Source organism: Populus trichocarpa, chromosome 16 (genome assembly GCF_000002775.5).
Source record: "Populus trichocarpa isolate Nisqually-1 chromosome 16, P.trichocarpa_v4.1, whole genome shotgun sequence".
In the NCBI taxonomy this organism is placed as follows: domain Eukaryota; kingdom Viridiplantae; phylum Streptophyta; class Magnoliopsida; order Malpighiales; family Salicaceae; genus Populus; species Populus trichocarpa.
In genome coordinates this window covers 13,971,652-13,990,441 of record NC_037300.2, presented here as the reverse complement: position 1 = coordinate 13,990,441, position 18,790 = coordinate 13,971,652, and the positions used below count along the sequence as shown (strand labels likewise).

The window sequence follows — 18,790 nt, the reverse complement described above, 5'->3', positions numbered from 1 at the left end:
CAAGGGGTTGGATGCGGACGCCACCTAGCCCAATGTGGAGCAATCATCCTCCCTGTCGCGGGGGTACGAGCGCCGCGACGTCGTCTGGCGACGATGGAGGCTCATGTCGTGCCTCCTGTGTGAGGTGTTGTGTGTTGCTTTCTCACATATGAATATGCAAAATGGTTTATCATTATTCATGCAGCCAAAACTCAGCTTTGAATTTATCTCATGGTGTTCGGGTTGTCTGTTAGGTTTTTTAAGTGTTAGGATATCACTTGAATTTTCAGAACTTGTTTATTAGAACAAACACCAATTTGATTTTTATTTTGTATTAAAACATTGATTTCCCAAAAATCCTTGTGAAAACATGGGGTCATGCTTGTTTTTTGGGAGAGGAAAAAAAAGGGAAAACGCCAAAGAATTCTTGGTGCAGTGGTTTTGTGAGTACAGAGTGTGCTCAGTGTGTTATTTGCAACAAAAATGAAGGCACGTTAAGAACATATGATCTTATTAACAAGAAAGGCTCATTTGACATATAGTCTTGTGGCATTATGAGCCGAATTGCCAACAAGACTAAACCAGGTTAAAATATGACAAAATCAAAATAACTTTGTAGACATGATCAAACGGAGGCGATTATTAGAGGCAGACTCCATCCTCCCATCTTGTGGCAGAACTTCATCCTCTATCCTCGAGAATGCACACTGCTTTCTTCACACCCTACTTTTGCCATCAGTGCTTTGAGGTTTTTAGAGCATTCCACCTCCAGTGTATTCACCGATCCAATACCTGAAGCATGATTGGGTAGAGGGTTCGAACTCACGTTTGGAGTTTCTTCGAAGGTTATCCATCCAGCTTTAATAAAATACATGAGCCTCTTCTTGAAAGCACTGCAAGTATGAATGTTGTGTCCCACGGCGCCAGCATGGTACTCGCAAGTGAGGTCGGGCTTGTACCAGTTAGGGTAAGGTGGTTGCAGAGGTGTCAAGGGTTCTGGAGCTATATGCCCGATGCTCAGTAGCTTTTCGTACATCTCATTTAAGGGTAACGGTAATGGAGGTAGCTGTTCTTGGATTCTTTGGTGTTTGGTTTGAGGCTCAGGTTTTCTGGCAGGAAAAGAAGAGTTAAGAATGATGTTGGCGATTTGGGGTGAAAAGGGTGGAGTGTGGTATTTTTGGAATGGGTTCTTCCTACCCCTATAGCTACCCTCAACATGGTCAACCTCTTTCCTTTTACCTTCGAAGCCTCTTTTTTTCCACAAGTGCAAAGATTCTACAACTCTTTACTCCTTGCTCTATGCGTTAAGCTACTACCACAGCGTCAGTAAATTGTTGGGCCGAACTACCCATTACATGCTCTTAGTATGGGTCCTTAAGCGTGTTGGCAAATAGAGTGACCATCTCTTTGTCCAAAAATGAGGGATGCACCTCAGCGGCTAAGTCTCTCCACCTTTGAGCATATTCTCTTATGCTTTCCTTGTCCCTTTTCTCTAGATTGGACAGACTGGTTCTATCAGGAGCAATGTCCATATTATACTTGTATTGCTTGACAAAAGCATCCACCAAGTCTTTCAATTTTTGGATCTTTGTGTTGTCCAATCTTATATACCAGCTTAATGCCGCCCCACTCAAGCTATCCTAAGAAAAGTGCATCAGTAGTTTTTCATCATGTACTACTTCTGCCATTTTGTTGTAGTAGGATTTGAGATGAGTCATGGGACATTGTGTTCCAGTATATTTGATAAATTCAGGAACACAAAACTTTTTCGGGACAACCACATTTGGAACCAGACACATTTCTGTTGCCCGTACTAGATCATATAAGTCTACCCCTTCAATGACTCTGATTCGGGCTTCCAGCGCTGCCATCTTATCTTGATCAATGTCATTGGATGACTTGGTCTTGTGGGACTCATTGGCAAATGGATCTATGACTGCAGGGGCTGGTGTCGATGGCATTTAGTGCACAAATGCTGGATTGTGTGGAGGTTCTTGACCATGTTCACTCATTGTTTCTTCGGGTTGAGCCATTGTCGAAGTCTGAACAAAAATAGCAGGACGGTTGGAAGGACCTTCACCAGAGGCATTTCTAAGTGTTTGCTCGAGTAAGCTAGTGAGGCGAGCCACGCTTGCTTTCAAAGACTCTAACTCTTCTTTGAAATGGGCGTCACGATGAGCACGCTCTTCACCTTCCATGTTTCTTGCTTGGAGTCGGGTGTTGTAGGCTCTTTGGGGACCTATATTTCAACATGTTACATGTATGTATGTATGTTATTTACAATGGATTGATGTATGTGTATGTATGTACATGCACATTGACAGGCTGTTTGGTTCTGCGGTTGAACCTGCTTTTCACCGAATTTCAATTTTTTTTTTTTTTTTGCTAAAATTGAGTGCGGTTTGTACTTTTTGGATCGTTTTGATGTGCTGATGTCAAAAATGATTTTTTAAAAATGAAAAAACATCATTGGCATGTATTTCGGCACGAAAAGCTATTTGAAAAGCAACCACTACCACACTGCCAAACACCTTCTGAGTATGAATGGCAAAAACCCATGCAGAATGAATATGTAGGGAGTTCATGCTCTAAAGGAAGGTTCTAGGTCATTACATGATAGGTAGGCTTTCTACCTAGTCTTAAAAGGGTCTATGAACTGCCCAGTGACCACCTCACGTGAAAGCAGTATAAGGGTTTACAAGGAATGGTTGGGGCACAGTGTGACCACCGTTACCGAGTAAACACTCAGCTCATAGTTGGATGTTTCACGAATCTGAACCCCGACTGAAATTCATGAGGCAAACCGCTACTCCTCACCTAACCTAGAATTGAGTTTTATTAAAATGCATGCTAAAGCAAAAATGCGAGCTAAAATTAAAGACCAACAAAAGACAAACAATCAAACAAGCAAAGCTTAGTCCGACCAAACAAGGCTTTCCCCAGTGGAGTCGTCATCCTATCGCGGGGGTGCGAGCGCCGCGACGGCGGAGGCTCATGTCGTGCCTCCTGTGTAAGGTGTTGTGTGTTGGGAAGGGTTTTTGGATTTAATCATAAAATTATGATTAATGTTTAGTAGTCGCCACCTAGTATTATGGTCACTAGGAACCTATGGTCTGCGAGAGTCTGGGTAAATGACTGGTTGTGCAATGGGAAGACGTATCACCCCCAGTGCACCCTACCTAAGGTAAGCTGCATTGTTGTTTGATTGTTTTTTTTTCTAAGTCGGGTTTCTATTCATTGGTTTTATAAGGTTCAAGGCAGATCTCTCTTCATGAGGGAGTCTCTAAAGTCTGAATTTTAGCATTGTATTTTTACACCTTGTATCTTTAATACTTGAGGGTGTACTTTATAGTGTAATTTTACACCTCACAAATATTAAAGTCTACATCTAGATCCTAAAAAAAAGATTGGAAAAAGATTTTTGACATGTTAGCCAAATCCTAATGGATAATCATAAACTGGTTACAATATCCATTTTTTATTTTTTTAAACATGAAAAAGATGCAATTTTTTTTTTATGAAAAATATGCTTGGAAAAATTTTAGGATTTGGCCGTATGAAATAATATATTTTTTTCTTTTTGAAAATGTTTTGAAATTTTTAATTTTTTTGAAATATTTCAGAGAAAACCGGGTATTTTAATATCGGATTTGTATTTTATAGTGTAAATATACAACCCGAAATTATGCAAAATTGGTAAAAAAATATTTGAGAAAATCACAATTGTTTTGAAATGATTTTTTTATTTTTTTGGGGGCCGGACCGGGCCCGACCCGACCGTTTGGGCTGGGCCAAAACTGGTCCGGCCCAAGGTCCACTGGAACAGTAGACGTGAATTATAATTCACGTCCACTGTTCAAAACAGTGGAACTTTCATGGAGAAGACGAAGAACCAGAGGAAGGGTAGCGGACCACCTGGCGTGGCGGTGATGGCTGGCTGGGGGAGGACAAACTAAAGCCAGCGGTGGAAACGGCGGTGGAGTTGGGTGCCTGAGTTGGATGGTGCGGCTGCAACTGGAAGAGGAAGAAAAGGAAATCTGCAGAGAGGAGAGGAAGGAGAAAGTCGCGACTGTTGTTACTAAAAGAAGGTGTTTAGGCGGCGGCTTATGGTGGAAATGATGGTTTCCATACCGCTGATGGTGGTGGTGGTTGCTCAAGGTGGAGTTGAAGGAAGAAATGGTGACGGTGTTGGATTCCTTTGGCGGAGGAAGAAAGAAGAAGAAGCAGAAGAAGAAAATCTGCAGCGGGGAGAGGGAGGAAAGCTGGTTTTTTGGCTTACTTTGGACCCGCTTTTCTCCCCCTTCAGACCATGAAATCCGCCTTTATTTATAGGCGGTGGAAGAGGGCAATCTTGTCTACGCTAGGGAAAAATTTAAGCCCTTGATTCAGTTGGGAAGGATCCCAATCGTTGGCTCAAAGTAGGCATGGTGCACTGTCAAATCCGCAGAAAAAGCTGCCTGAGTTGGCATGTTTAGGCCGACGCGGGCGCCGTATCACTGCCATTCGGACTGAAATGTTTACTTGTAGCTATAGAGGAACTGCAGGGGATCATTTTCGTTCATGATTTGTCAAATTTGGTGGATGTTAGCTGCACTAAATGCATCTGCAAAGTAGGTTACCGGACCAGCTTTATTCAGAAAAAATGAAGAAGATAATGAACAAAGCTCAGTTCTGCTTTTGGCCAAAGTTTATTTCAATCCACCAACTTTCAATTACTTCCAATTGAACCCCTAATTGACCATAAACCTTTGATTTAATGCAATTAAGTCCCTGATGAACTTCAATTGGAACCCCGAAGTTACGCGCCTTTTACAATATGGTCCTTGGTCTCGGATTTTGTCAATTTAACCCCTAATTGACCATTAAACTTTTAATTTCTTCAATTTAACCCCTGATTGTTGTCAATTTCACCTTTATAGTTTGGCGTCTTTTACAGAAACGTCCTTGGCTGTCAATTTCTTCAATTTAACCCCTAATTGACCCCAAAACTTCAATGTTCTTGCAATTTGGCCTCTAATTTCAATCAATTAACTCGGTAAAAATTAAATTTGGTCTTTTAAAATTCTAATCTTCTCAATTAAGCCCAAATTAGGCTTCCAAACTTAATTTTTCACCAATTAAGCCCCAAATAAAATTAATTTGACCCATTTAAAGTATAATTAAGTTCTTGCACTGAATTAAATCCTTCAATTGGACCCAAATTAATTCTTAAACATAATTAAAATTTAATTTGGCTCATGATTAAATCAAATTGGCCTATTTAAAATTTAATTATGTCATTAGACTTAATTTTTATGCAAATTTGTCCAATAATCATTTAATTTGACCTGGAATTTGCATTTTTTTCTCTATTTTTTTGGCATAATGGGGTCCAATTAGGTCTTGAATTTCCTCCAAAAAAATTGCAGCTTGATTTCTCGGACTGCTTTCTCCACGTTGCCAGCCTTTATTTTATTTTTATTTGAAAAAAGTGATTTTGAGGAATAACCCAGAATTGGGTTATGACACTCCCTAATTGTTTGAAGTCGCCACCAAGTATCTTAGTCATTAGAAACCCTAATTGGTCTTCAGAGTCTGGAAAAAGAGATTGATTGTATGTAGAAAGGATAATATCACCCCTAATACATCTTACATAAGGTAAGCTGCATTGTTTATTTGTTTGATCCCTAAGTCATTATTGTATTTTTCTAATTGTTGCTCTGTCTATTGGTTTAAAGCTGGTCCACCCAAATATATTTTTGTATTTGTTTCTTTAATACTAGGAATACTTCTTACGTATAAGTTCGTAATTCTTGAAATTAAAATAATTAGATTGAATTTTTTTTTATGTTTTTGAAATATAGACCAAGTTTTCATGGATTAAATAAACTTGATATTAAATCCAAAAATACATGCAAAAAGAATTTTTTTAATTTTGGTATTAAAAAAAATTGTTAAATCATGCCAAGTATTATTATATTTTTTTTATATACAAAACATGAGTTAGTCCCTAAAAGTTTAGAGATGAGAGAAAAAGTCTGAATTGGTCACATTCTGATCATTAAAAAACATCGACCTTGGAGTTAATGGGTTCATCTAAAAGAGGTGAGTTCAATTGAAAGGGTTTGATCATTTAATCATGGTGGGGTTTGATCATTTAATCATGGTGAAAAAATATATCAAAATCTAGAAAGTTTATTTTGATTCAGTTTAATTTGAAATTTTGAGACTAATTGGAATGTGTTATAGGGTTGAAAATGGGATTGTTGAGGTTTTTAATATGTTTTTCTACATGTGTTTTTATGTGAAAACATGTTAAAATTTTGGTTTTGAAAATCCCGAAACTCAGACCTTGATTTTATGGTCACTAGAGATTACCTGAATTTATTGTAGTGAACACATCACCTGCTTAGATGAACACTTTTTTTAAAGTAAAAAAAAAGTGCAAACTGGTCTGGTTTTGCACGCCTAAACTCATTTGGGTCATCTTTTAAGTATCAACCCGCTTGGGTTTAACTCTTATAGTCCTTTTCTAAATTATTTTTGTTTTTATTTTTTTTACATTTTAAAATAAAATTCTTTTATATAAAAAATTAAAATTATATTTTAAAATTATATTCAACTAGGATTAGAAGTTTTTAATAGTAATGTTGTCAATTACTTTGCTTTTTGAATAATTATATATGAACCTAATATGTACATTTTTTTTTATTGTCATGAACATTAATGAAACTAAAATATCCAATTTTTTTATTGTGAAGATTTTATGTAATTTTCTCAAAGTAATAATACTTTTTTTTTGCATATAGTTGCATAAAAATCAACAAGGCATATTTTTTTTATTAAAATTTTCTTTTCAAATTATAATAAGTTTTTATTAATATTCAATGCTATGAATATAAAAATATATGTTTTTACGAGAAAATAAATACATAAACAAAGAAGGGAGATTTAACTGGAGAAACGTTTAGAAAATATTCTAAGAAAAAAAATTATTTGTGGATAGTCTCGATAGTTTCTTGAAAAAAAAAATATTTTGCTTGTCAACAACATGTTGTTGCTTACTTTTTATGCAAATAATTTAGCCTTTATTATGATCAACAATCTATATAAATTAAGTAAAACAGTTTACGAGCATACATCATTTTGTTTTTAATTTTTTTTAAAACTTAAAATTGATTGTGCATTATTTATTGATTAGAATGAAAACTTGCAGCATAGGGTAGACAATTCAACTAATGCATACGAAGAGCCAGTTTGGACATCACTATTTCTGTGACTTTTAACTGTTTGGTAATTTTTTAAAAGCTAATATCATCATGATTGCAGCTAAAAGTAATAACTGTCAAAGAACCATCTCAACCTAATAGTTTAAGCTGTTACTTAAGGTTTTAATATATAATTTATATTATTCTCTAACATACATTCTCAAGTGAAAGCCCTTTGAGCTTGAAACTTGTACAAGCCCACATTACCTTGTGCTTAATTTTTATCAAATAAATAGGGATAATGAGATTCGAACTCATGACCACTTGGTCAGCAAGACTATGATATCATGTTAAAGAATCATCTCAACCCAATAGCTTAAGCTGTTAGGTGAGGTTCTAATATATAATTTATATTATTCTCTAACCATGACCACAACTTTTTTAAATAGGCCTAAATTATATCATTTTTTTTATATTAAGAGTTGCATATTTGATAATTATAAATTCAAAACTTGGAATTTTTAGATATGTAATGAAAAGAGCCAAAGGTAAACATATCTTTGAAAATTAACTATTTTTTTTAAAATGTAAAAAAATAAAAAAAACACACACAACATCCATATTAACAATATTCTAAAAGGAGTGGGGAAAAAACTGTAGCTTTCCCCACTCCACATACTTCTTCTTTTTTTTTTGTTTTTTCATTTTTTTTTCTATTTGTTCAAATTTTTTTTGTCTTTCTTGTTTTTTGTTTTTTTTCCCACATTTGTTTTTTGTTTTTTTCACTTTTTTTGGGCTTTACATTTTTTTTCCCAAGATTGTCTTCTTCTTTTTTTTGTTTTTTTATTCTTTTTTTGTTTTTGTGCTTTTTTTAAAATTATCTTTGTCGATTTTTTTTAATATTGAATTGGTTGAAAATTTAATTCTGTAGTTTTTTTCTTTAAAACATTATGAATTACTACAATTTTTCCCTAAATGGTTTTTTTAAATTTTTTTATGAATTTCTTTCTTCTTTTTTTTTTTTCCAAAACGGTCTTTGTCGATTTGCTTCGTAGTTTTTTTCTTTAAAATACTATGTATTGTTACAATGTTTCCCCACATGGTGTTTGTTTTACTGCAGTGTTTCCCCACATGTTTTTTTTCAAAATTATCTTTGTCGAATTTTTTTTTTAATATTGAACTGGTTGAGAATTCAACTTTAACTTTCCCCGCATGTTTTTTTTCCATTTTTTCTTCCAAAATTTTCTTCTTTTTTTTGTGTTTTTTTTTCAAAATTGTTATTGTTGATTTTTTTTTCTTTAAAAATATTGTGGATAGCTATAGTGTTACCCCACATGGTTTTTTTTTTCATTTTTTTATGATTTTGTTTCCAGAATTGTCTTTGTCGATTTTTTTTTTTCATATTGAGCTGGTTGAGAATTTAGCTTCGTAGTTTTTTTCTTTAAAACACTGTGGATTACTACAGTGTTACCCCACATGATTTTTTTCAAAATGGTCTTTATCGATTTTATTATTTTTAATATTGAGCTGGTTGAGAATAACAACTGTAAATTTCATCGATTTTGCTTCGTAGTTTTTTTCTTTAAAACACTGTGGATTTTTACAATGTTTCCCCACATGGTTTTTGTTTTGCTACAGTGTTTCCCCACATGTTTGTTTTCAAAATTATCTTTGTCGAATTTTTTTTTTAATATTGAGCTGGTTGAGATTCAGCTTTAACTTTCCCCGCATGTTTTTTTTCCATTTTTTTTCATTTTTTATTTGCTTTTTTTCTTCCAAAATTGTCTTCTTCTTCTTCTTCTTCTTCTTCTTCTTCTTCTTCTTCTTCTTTCATTTTTTTGTGTTTTTTTTTCAAAATTATTTTTGTTGATTTTTTTCTTTAAAAACACTGTGGATTGCTACAGTGTTACCCCACATGATTGTTTTTTATTTTTTTTTGTTTTCTTTTCAGAATTGTCTTTGTCGATTTTATTTTTTTCATATTGAGCTGGAGAATTTATCTTCGTAGTTTTTTTCTTTAAAACACTGTGGATTGCTACAGTGTTACCCCACATGATTTTTTTCAAAATCGTCTTTATCGATTTTATTATTTTTAATATTGAGGTGGTTGAGAATAACAACTGTAAATTTCTTCGATTTTGCTTCGTAGTTTTTTTCTTTAAAACACCGTGAATTGTTATAATGTTTCCCCACATGGTTTTTGTTTTGCTACAATATTTCCCCACATGTTGTTTTTCAAAATTATCTTTGTCAAATTTTTTTTTAATATTGAGCTGGTTGAGAATTCAGCTTTAACTTTCCCTGCATGTTTTTTTTCCATTTTTTTCATTTTGTTTTGCTTTTTTTCTTCCAAAATTGTTTTCTTCTTTTTTTTGTGTGTGTTTTTTTTTTCAAAATTGTTTTTGTTGATTTAAAAAAAAAACAATATGGATTGCTACAGTGTTACCTCACATGGTTTTTTTTTATGATTTATTTTTTGTTTTTTTTTCTACAATTGTCTTTGTCGATTTTATTTTTTTTCATATTGAGCTGGTTGAGAATTTAGTTTCATAGTTTTGTTTTTTTAAAACACTGTGGATTGCTACAATGTTACTCCACATGATTTTTTTATGATTTTTTTTTAAATTATCTTTATCGATTTTATTATTTTTAATATTGAGCTGGTTGAGAATAACAACTGTAAATTTTCTCATGAAACACTATAGATTGCTACAGTGTTTCCCTGCATGATTTTGTTTTCCTTTCAGTTTTTTTTGTTATGATTTTTTCTAAAAAAAATTTTGTTTTATTTTTTAAATATTAATCTGGTTAAGAATTGAATTTTGTAGTTTTTTTCTTGAAAACATTGTGGATTGTAACATTTTTTCTCCATATAATTTTGTTTTTATTTTTTTCATGTACTCACGATAACTTACAAGCATGCCACAAGCCCGCAGCATCGCGACAATTATCCGTGACTAGTTTTTGACATCGAGCCATCGACGTTGTCTTTCACTGTTTTGTCCTTTTGCTACGTATATGTCCATTTTACCATTCAATGTGTTTTGATTTCTCGAGAGCTACTTCCGTCGTCTCAACTGTGAATAAGTTATTAAACCTGGTTTTATTTAGGATTGAGTAAGTTAACGGATTGATTGGGTTAATTTAAATTAATTTTATTTATATTTTAATATATATTTTTAAATTAAATCAAGTTATAATTAGATTAAATAAATAATGAGTTGATTTCTCAGATTATTAGATTTAATCTGATTAACTTCCTCACCAAGCTGGTTTAATAACATTGTTTTTAATTCTAGAATGGGAGAGACGTGTAATCAAATCTTTCCCAGCTTGATTATCTTTTCTGTAAATCTGTCAAATCCTACTTGTTTTTTAGGGTCGGTATCTGTCACAGATTAAATATCTAGTTTGAGTAAAAACGTTATTAATTAGTCCTCAAATCTCTATCCACTTGTCAAAAAATTGGCATAAAAATTCCGAATCTTAACTGTTAGGATGTGTCAGTAACATCAATCTTGGAAATTATTAATTAATTAGAATTGTCATGTAATTAAGATATGATTTAACACTTAAATGAAATTAGTACGTATATGAATTAGCGCTTAAATTGAAATGGTGCTGGTCTTTAAGAAGACGAGAATATTTGCTCTTTATTTTTATTTTTTTTTGGTATTTATGACAAAATTATTTCTCATGCTTGTATATTGATTATAGCTACCTTGCCTTTATGTTTATTTATGTTATCAATGGCGATGATGACAGCAGCATAACAATGCTCGTGGTGCTTCTACAAGTTCGAGTGGGACGACGAGTAGTAATTACTTCATGCCATTTGGGGGAGGACCGCGACTTTGTGCAGGATCGGAATTGGCAAAACTAGAAATGGCCGTGTTCATCCACCATTTGGTCCTCAACTACCACTGGGAACTGGTTGATACCGATCAAGCCTTTGCCTTTCCTTTTGTCGATTTTCCGAAGGGCTTGCCCATAAGAGTCAAGCACCTACTCACAGTTACATGATAAAGGACAGCAGCAGCTAGCTAGCATGCATATATGCCATCAATTCTTCAATGGAGACCACTCTATTCCTCATCATATATAGCTCTGCGTTCCCATATGCATATATATATGTTGGATATATATACAAAACGAAGTTCTTGATCTCTGTGCGTGAAGCTTTGAGCACCACTGGATTGTTCCAACGGCTTAGTAAGTCTCTGTGGGCGTTTGATGATACACCAGCTGATATCTGTGAACAAATCGATGTGTACACCCCAAGATAATATTATAGGACCACAACCCTCTACCTTCCCCGCATTGTAAATCCTACTTTTACCCTAGGTCCCTCCATGTTGGGACTAAGGAGTAATTATTCATTCATATAGCTTGTCATATGGTTTTTTCTTCAATATAATTCACTTTATTACTATCAGTACGTATAAATATTACTTTTCTCGGATTACATGTTCATAATATCAATATCCCATCTCCACTAGGAGTCGAGATTATCACCTGTCTTTTCAAGATATATTATTTTTCAATATAAAATTTATCAGAAAACTATAAGTCCGAAAATAAGATAAAATATAGTAGATCACACACATATATGAGAGAGAGAGGGGGGGGGGGATAAGCATTCATAGCCATTCAACGAGTCCCCACCATGAAGATATTGCAGATTTCCAGGATAAGGAAGACATGACTATTTTTATTTTATTTTTTGGAAGTATTTATAGGCAACAATCTTAATCACAATATGTATTGGACCCTACGAGTACCAATACAACAGGGAACCCCCCCCCCCCCCCCCCCCCCCTCCCCGCGATCCGCCCATTTGTTAATATATATATATATATATATATATATATATATATATATATATAGTGCTTGGAGAATAGAATTTAATTTTCGAAAACATGGGGTAATGATGAGAAATTATCCCCTTAAATAATTCATATAAATAAAACAAACGAACTTAAATTCCATTACCATAAAGTTTAACGTCCCATAAACTCCTTGGCAAACAATAAACACACGATTTTTTAGATTACATATTACATATAAACCATGGACGACGAGATTAGTAATAATCTTAACAACCTACCAAACTTGTAGGTCGAATATTAAGACAGAAGATAATAATAATGATCAACTAAAATTTCAAATACGTAGAAGATAGCAACAACATAGGAGAGACTCGCTCAAGTGGAAACCGGGAAATTAATTGCAGCTCTAGCTGTCACTTCACTTAATCCTGCTTCGTAAAAATTGAAGGAAATATTAGTAAGAAAAGTCTACTCTCTTCTCAAGTAGTAGGAAAAAAATACTATATATATAAACCGATTACACACACGATAGCGAAGACAAGATCGAGGTTGTGAAAAATGCAAACCTGGAGCAGTCAATGGAGGCGCTAATACGGTAAGGAATTTTAACTCTGCAGATGCGAGGGAGATCAGCTGCGAACCTGAAATTGACTATATGATACTGTTTGGCAGTTGTTTTCAAGCAATTACAAGTGTCTCGGCGGTCCTTGGTGGTTCTAGCAGCGTTGTTGACATTCTGAACTCCTTTGCAGCAACTGTTAGGAACACTCCCCCCCTTCCTAAAGTAGCCAAGGCACGTTGCCAAGTCAACTTTCACAGTATGACATGGTATCGAGGCTTCAATGTTCAACATGGGGGCAGTTACCAGTATGCATAGCAAGAGAGCACAGATCAGCTTAGCATTAGCCATGCCTTGATTTTCCAGAGGTATGCTTTAGTTGAGAGAAAAGGAGAAGTGCGATTTATTTAGAAGAAGTACTTGTGAGAATGAAGACAAGTTGTCTGCCTGAATTAATGACGGAGAATTGAGACCACTAAAAATAAATATTTAATTAAATTAGAATTCACGGGGGGAAAAAAGCATTGCATTAATCGCAGCTACACCATCAAAGTGATCAATGGGTTGGTTTGGAGTTGGTGCCTGGAAAACATGTACAAATTCAATCAGCTTTATGAAGGTTTAGGAAGGCCTTAATTCATATTTTCTTATTCAAATAGCTAGTTTTCTAAGAATTTCTTTGGACTCCTGCTCTTACTTACCTCAATACTCAACTTATCGAACTCATCTTGTAGCTCTTGTTCATTGTTGACCATTTTTCTCTTAGGTTCTCCGATAAAAATTAATCTTGTTTTGCTAACTACTATTTGACCTTGCATTCTCGTGCTTCCAAGTACCTCAGATAATCCACCATTTCTTCATACTAAGTAATTAGGGTTGATTGAGGATTTCTCTTCTTGTTCATTTTTCTGGACTAATACAAGTTACCCTCAATCATGTCTGATGGCTTCTAACTCAGTTAAAGAATGAGAATTCTTAAACAATCTGGTATACTCGGCTAAACCCTAAGTCCTTAACACATGTTAAATGCCTCTCAATTGCCTAACAACTAGTAAGATTACGTAACTGATGTAACCAATTAAACTAATCAGTGAGACCTATGCTTTATCTTCATAGCATATAAGATAAGATGAATTATCTATAAGAAAAGATGAATTATCTACCTAAGGAGCTTTCCACCTGAAGTTACTTTAAGGGAGTGTTTGATATTTTTTCCACCCATACCTTCTCATCTAGGCTTTTCCAATCTTCACTCAAAATCAACTTAATGTACCTTATGTTGAACCACTAGAAATTATTGAAAACCTTTTTTGGGGTTTCCAAATGATTGGCTATCCATATAAATAATAGAGGAATACAACACTGCATTGCTCCCTTTCCATGTATCCAACAATGATTTAACAACAAGAAATTTTCAGCCAAAATAGTTGAAAAAGGGTTATTTCATGTCCGTTCATATTCAACAAAGGCATTGGTGGCTTCGACACTAATGGTACTAACAACTTCCAAAGGAAACCAGACAAACCCAAAGATAGCAAAAGCAACTATCTGATATCTCTCTTCTCTCAGCTTTCCCTTATCTTTATTTTCCTTTAGCTTAGTCTCAATGAGTTTCCAATTGAACCCCCTGTTGGTTGTCCTATATTGATCGACTTGGCCTAGGTGCAACAGTTTGGCAACATCAACAGTTGTGTCTTTGATCCTTTGTCTGTAGTACACCTTATGACGCTCATTTATGAAGTTCAAGATCTGAGCATATTCCTCAATGATGGAGGTCATGTTAACATCCCTAAAGGTGAAACATTTGTAACCCGAATCCCAGAAATACATCAAGGCCTTGACTATAGAAATGTGTATTAGGAGCCTTACCAGAAAGGCAATTCTATCATATCTTCTCCCGAACAGGGTCTCATTCATATTACTCAAGACTAACACAAGCTTCTCTATATTATCCATAGAGCAATTTACTTTGGTCATGTGCAGTAATTCCCAAACTTTGGTCCTTAGGCAATCCCATTCAATTAATTGCATCATCTTAGAGTTTTGCTTATACTCGGAAAAAGTCATTAAATTCGTGGTCTTATCTCAGAAAATCTTGTAAAGTTTAGGATTTGATAAGGTTTGCCTTGATGCAAAATGAATTATTAAGGAGTTCATATCCTATGGACAAGTTCTAAGCCACTATATAAAAGGTAGGCTTACTACTTGGTCTTAAAAAGGTTTATGATCTACGTAGTCACCATCTTTTATGAATATAGTATGGAGGTTTATAATGAATGGTTATGACACAGTTTAACCACCATTACTGAGTAAACGCTCAGCTCATAGTTGAATCACGAATCTGAACCCCGACTGAAAGTCGTGAGGCAGATCACTACTTCCCACCTAACGTAGAATTGGGTTTATTTGAAAATTAAAAAGCATGAAAGCATTAATCCATACCCAATGTACTTATGCATTAGCAGTATGTAAAAAAAAAAAAACAATGTATGAGCAATATGTGAAAATACATGCAAAAATTATGTTGTATAGACCAACAAAAATAAACAAGCAAATAAAGCTCAATCTGACCAGACAAGTCCCTAGTGGAGTCACCATCTTGTCATGATGTTCACAGTGTCGAATAGTGGATCGGTCTTCTGGAATCAAAGGGTTTTGAGGTTTGATCATAAAGTTATAATTATAGGATTTAGGAGTCGCCACCTAATATAATGGTCACTAAAAAACCTAATGATGTGCAAGAGTCTGAGTAATGGGACTAGTTATGTAAGAGGAAGATCCATCACTCCCAGTGCACTTTACCTATGGTAAGCTACATCGTTGATAGATTGTTAATCTAAGGTATGTTTCTATTTGTTCGTCTCATTTATGGTTCAAGAAAGATCTCCTTTTATACCAAATATTAAAGTCTACAATTAAATCCTAATACTCTGAATATAATTAAAAAAAATTAATTTTTATAGGATTTTTGGTATTTTTGTCAAATCCTAATAGATAATTATAAACTGGTTACGATATCCGTTTTGCATGATAAAATATGATTTTGTATTTTAGAAAATATGTATGAAAAGCCTTTAGAGTTTGGTCGTATGCATGGAAAAAAAACATATTTTTTGAGTTTTTGAAATGAGGAATTTTTTTAAATTATTTTTTAAATTTTTTTATATTTCAGAGAAAACCAGATATTTTTAATATCGGACTTGTATCTTACAGTGTAAGTCTACAGTCTGATATTAAATGAAGTTATAAGAAAACATATTTTTATGTTTTTTTCTGAAATGAGGCCCCTAATTGAATTTTGATTCTCAGAATCAATTCAATTTTATCCCTGCTAAGTTTCAAAAGTGCTCCTTAAATCCAACATGTTTCTCGTCTTGGTCCTTAATCTTAATGTAAGCCCCGAGGATTTTGGAGTTAAAGGTTTAATTTTGCATCATTCGCCGCTTTCTTCTATTGACTCAGTTGTCAGTGAGTCATTACCTGAAGAAATACATCTTCAGTCTTATTCTAAAAAAGAAAATTATTTCTACTTCTAATCCTTATATGCTAGCAGTACCTTCTAAGTCACTTCCTAATAATTACAATAAGCATTACATAAAGGTTGCCTTTAACGAGTACAGTGTTTGTAAGCATAAAAGTTATTGAAAGGCTTAGTGTCCTAAGTTGAGACAACACAATCAATCACAACAACAATCTCAAGCTTGGAAGCTTGGCAACCAGTTACAATATAATGCTCGCAGACCATCTCAAGATTACAAACCACCACAGTCTAATACTATAATAGTAGTTTCTTCAGGTCCTATCATTGATCATAGTACTCTGACTGAGCAACTTTACAAGTTTCTCCCCTGACAACCACATGCTATGTCTTTTTTTTTTCATAGGCCAGTTGCCTCATAGTTCTTCAGGTATGTCACATTCTAAATGGATTATGAATTCCGGTGCTTCATATCATATGTTTCCTGATTCTTCATATTTTGTTTTTTTATATCCTTTTTATTCCTGTCATGACTGGTAATAACACTCATATGCCTTTGGCAAATGTTGGTTCTGTTATCACACCTCGCTTGTCTCTACTTAATGTTTATCTTATTTCAAAACTCGCATTGAATCTTGCTTTTGTTGGTCAGTTCTGTGATTTTAGGAATTATTTAGTCATCTTTTTCTCTCTTTTTTTTTTTTGTATGCAGGATCTACAGTCTTAAAAACTAATTGAAACAAGTTATAGGAGAGGGGGACTATATATTTTGAATGGGTTAAAAGTGTCAGTTGTTGTTGTTGCTACTAGTGTTGATTTGTCTTATTTATGTTTGTGTCTTCTTAATGTTTATCTTATTTCAAAACTTGCATTGAGTCCTTCTTCTAGTTTTTATGTTTGATTTGTCTTCTTCTTCTAGTTTTTATTTATAGCATTCTCATCTAAGTCATATTTCATCTTCTTATTTGAGATTTCTTATAGCAAACTTGTGATATTTCTTATTGTAGTGGATGTAAATTGATGAAATTTTTCATTTTACCTTTTAATCAATGTATTTATGTTTCTTCTTGTTCATTTAATTTGATTAATTCTGATGCATGGTGACCTTCTCCTTGTTGCCACAAAAAAAGAGTCGATATTATGTTTTTTTTATTGATGATCATACTCGTTATTTTTATATTTATTTAATGAAACATAGTTCTGAATTCTTGTCAAAACTCAACATTCTATTGTTATCAAATGTTTTAGATGTGATTTGAGTGAGGAATACACCTGCAATAAATTTTGTGAGTTGTTTTCCCTAGATGGAACTTTTCACTAAACTTCGTGTACAGATACTCTTGAGCAAAATAACATTGCTGAAAGAAAACATAGGCACAATGTTGAAATTACTCGTTCTCTCTTGTTATCTATTTCTATTCCTGGTGTGTTTTGTGGTGAAGTTGTTCTTACTGCTGTAGGTTTGATTAATACAATTTTATCTTCTTATATTTTAGTTTCTCCTTTTGAAAGTTGTATGGGTATGTCCCTGATTATTCTTTCTTTAGAGTTTTCTGTTGTACTTGTTTCATTTTTCGTCTTCATGTAAAATACAGTAAATTATCCTCTTAATATGTTATTTGTGTCTTTCTTGGTTATGCAGAATGTAAAAGTGGGTATTGTTGTTTTGATCCAATAATTTAAAAACTTTATGTGTCTCATCATGTTGTCTTTCTCGAGCATATACCTTTCTTTTCTATTTCATCCACTACTCATAACTTGACTACATCTGATCTTATTCATATAAATCTCTTTTCTAAGGATTCTAATAGTATATCATCTCAAGTTCGTAGTATTTCAAATCCCTATTCTAATATTCTTACCTTGGTACCTCTACATTCTACTCCGTACTGATTATTCTGTAGAAACTGACACTTTACTCTCCGGTACACCTAAAGCTCTCTTTTCTTTTATGATCTCTCAAGCGCCGTCTGAGATTGTGGATCCACCTCTACATCAATCCATACACATTCATAAGTCCACAAGGTTACTAGATTTTATCTATTCTTGATATTCTTCATCTTTTACTTCCTTTTTAGCTATTATTCATTATCTCTTTGAGCCATCTTCCTATAAAGAGGCAATTCTTGATCCTCTTTGGCAACAAGCTATGAATAAGAAACTTTCAGCTTTGCATAAGACAAATATTTGGGATTTGGTTTCTCTACCTCCTAGTAAGAGTGTTATTGGTTGTCATTGGGTGTATAAGATCAAGACTAATTTTAATGAATCTATTGAGCAATACAAAGCTATGTTGGTTACAAAAGGATACTCTCAACAGTATGGTATGCATTATGAGGAGACAATTGCTCATGTTTCAAAAAATAACTACTATTTATACTCTCATTGTAGTAGTTTTGGTTTGTAAGTGGCATATCTCTTAATTTGATGTTTAAAATACCTTCTTGAATGGAGATATTCAAGAAGAAGTTTATATGACTCCCTTTCCTAGTGTTTCACATGATTTTGGATATGTTTGTAAGCTCAAGAAAATGTTATATGATCTTAAACAAACACCTCGTGCTTGGTTTGATAAATTTTCTATTTTGATGTCTTCTCTTGGATTTGTTTCTAATAATCATGATTTTGCTTTTTTTGTTAAGTGTATTTATGCAGCTCGTATCATTTTGTTTTTATATGTTGATGACATGATTATTACTAGTGATGATATTGATGGTATTTCAGTTTTGAAAGTAGAGTTATCTAAATAGTTTAAAAT

General features: G+C 33.7%; 1 protein-coding gene across 1 annotated transcript; it reads right to left on the bottom strand.

Moving 5' to 3' along the window:
• Positions 1–12,130: 12,130 nt before the first annotated feature.
• On the bottom strand, positions 12,131–13,064 carry LOC112324504 (non-specific lipid-transfer protein 1). Its single transcript, XM_024587558.2, has 2 exons — positions 12,562–13,064; positions 12,131–12,423 (listed from the first exon to the last, which is right to left on the bottom strand). Exons 1-2 carry the CDS (start codon positions 12,903–12,905, stop codon positions 12,414–12,416), a joined length of 354 nt encoding a protein of 117 aa, XP_024443326.1. The 5' UTR covers positions 12,906–13,064; the 3' UTR covers positions 12,131–12,413.
• Between the last annotated feature and the right edge of the window lie 5,726 nt (positions 13,065–18,790).

Coding starts and splice junctions, on each gene's coding strand:
- LOC112324504 (XM_024587558.2), bottom strand. CDS start 12,905: ATGGCTAATGCTAAGCTGATCTGTGCTCTCTTGCTATGCATACTGGTA.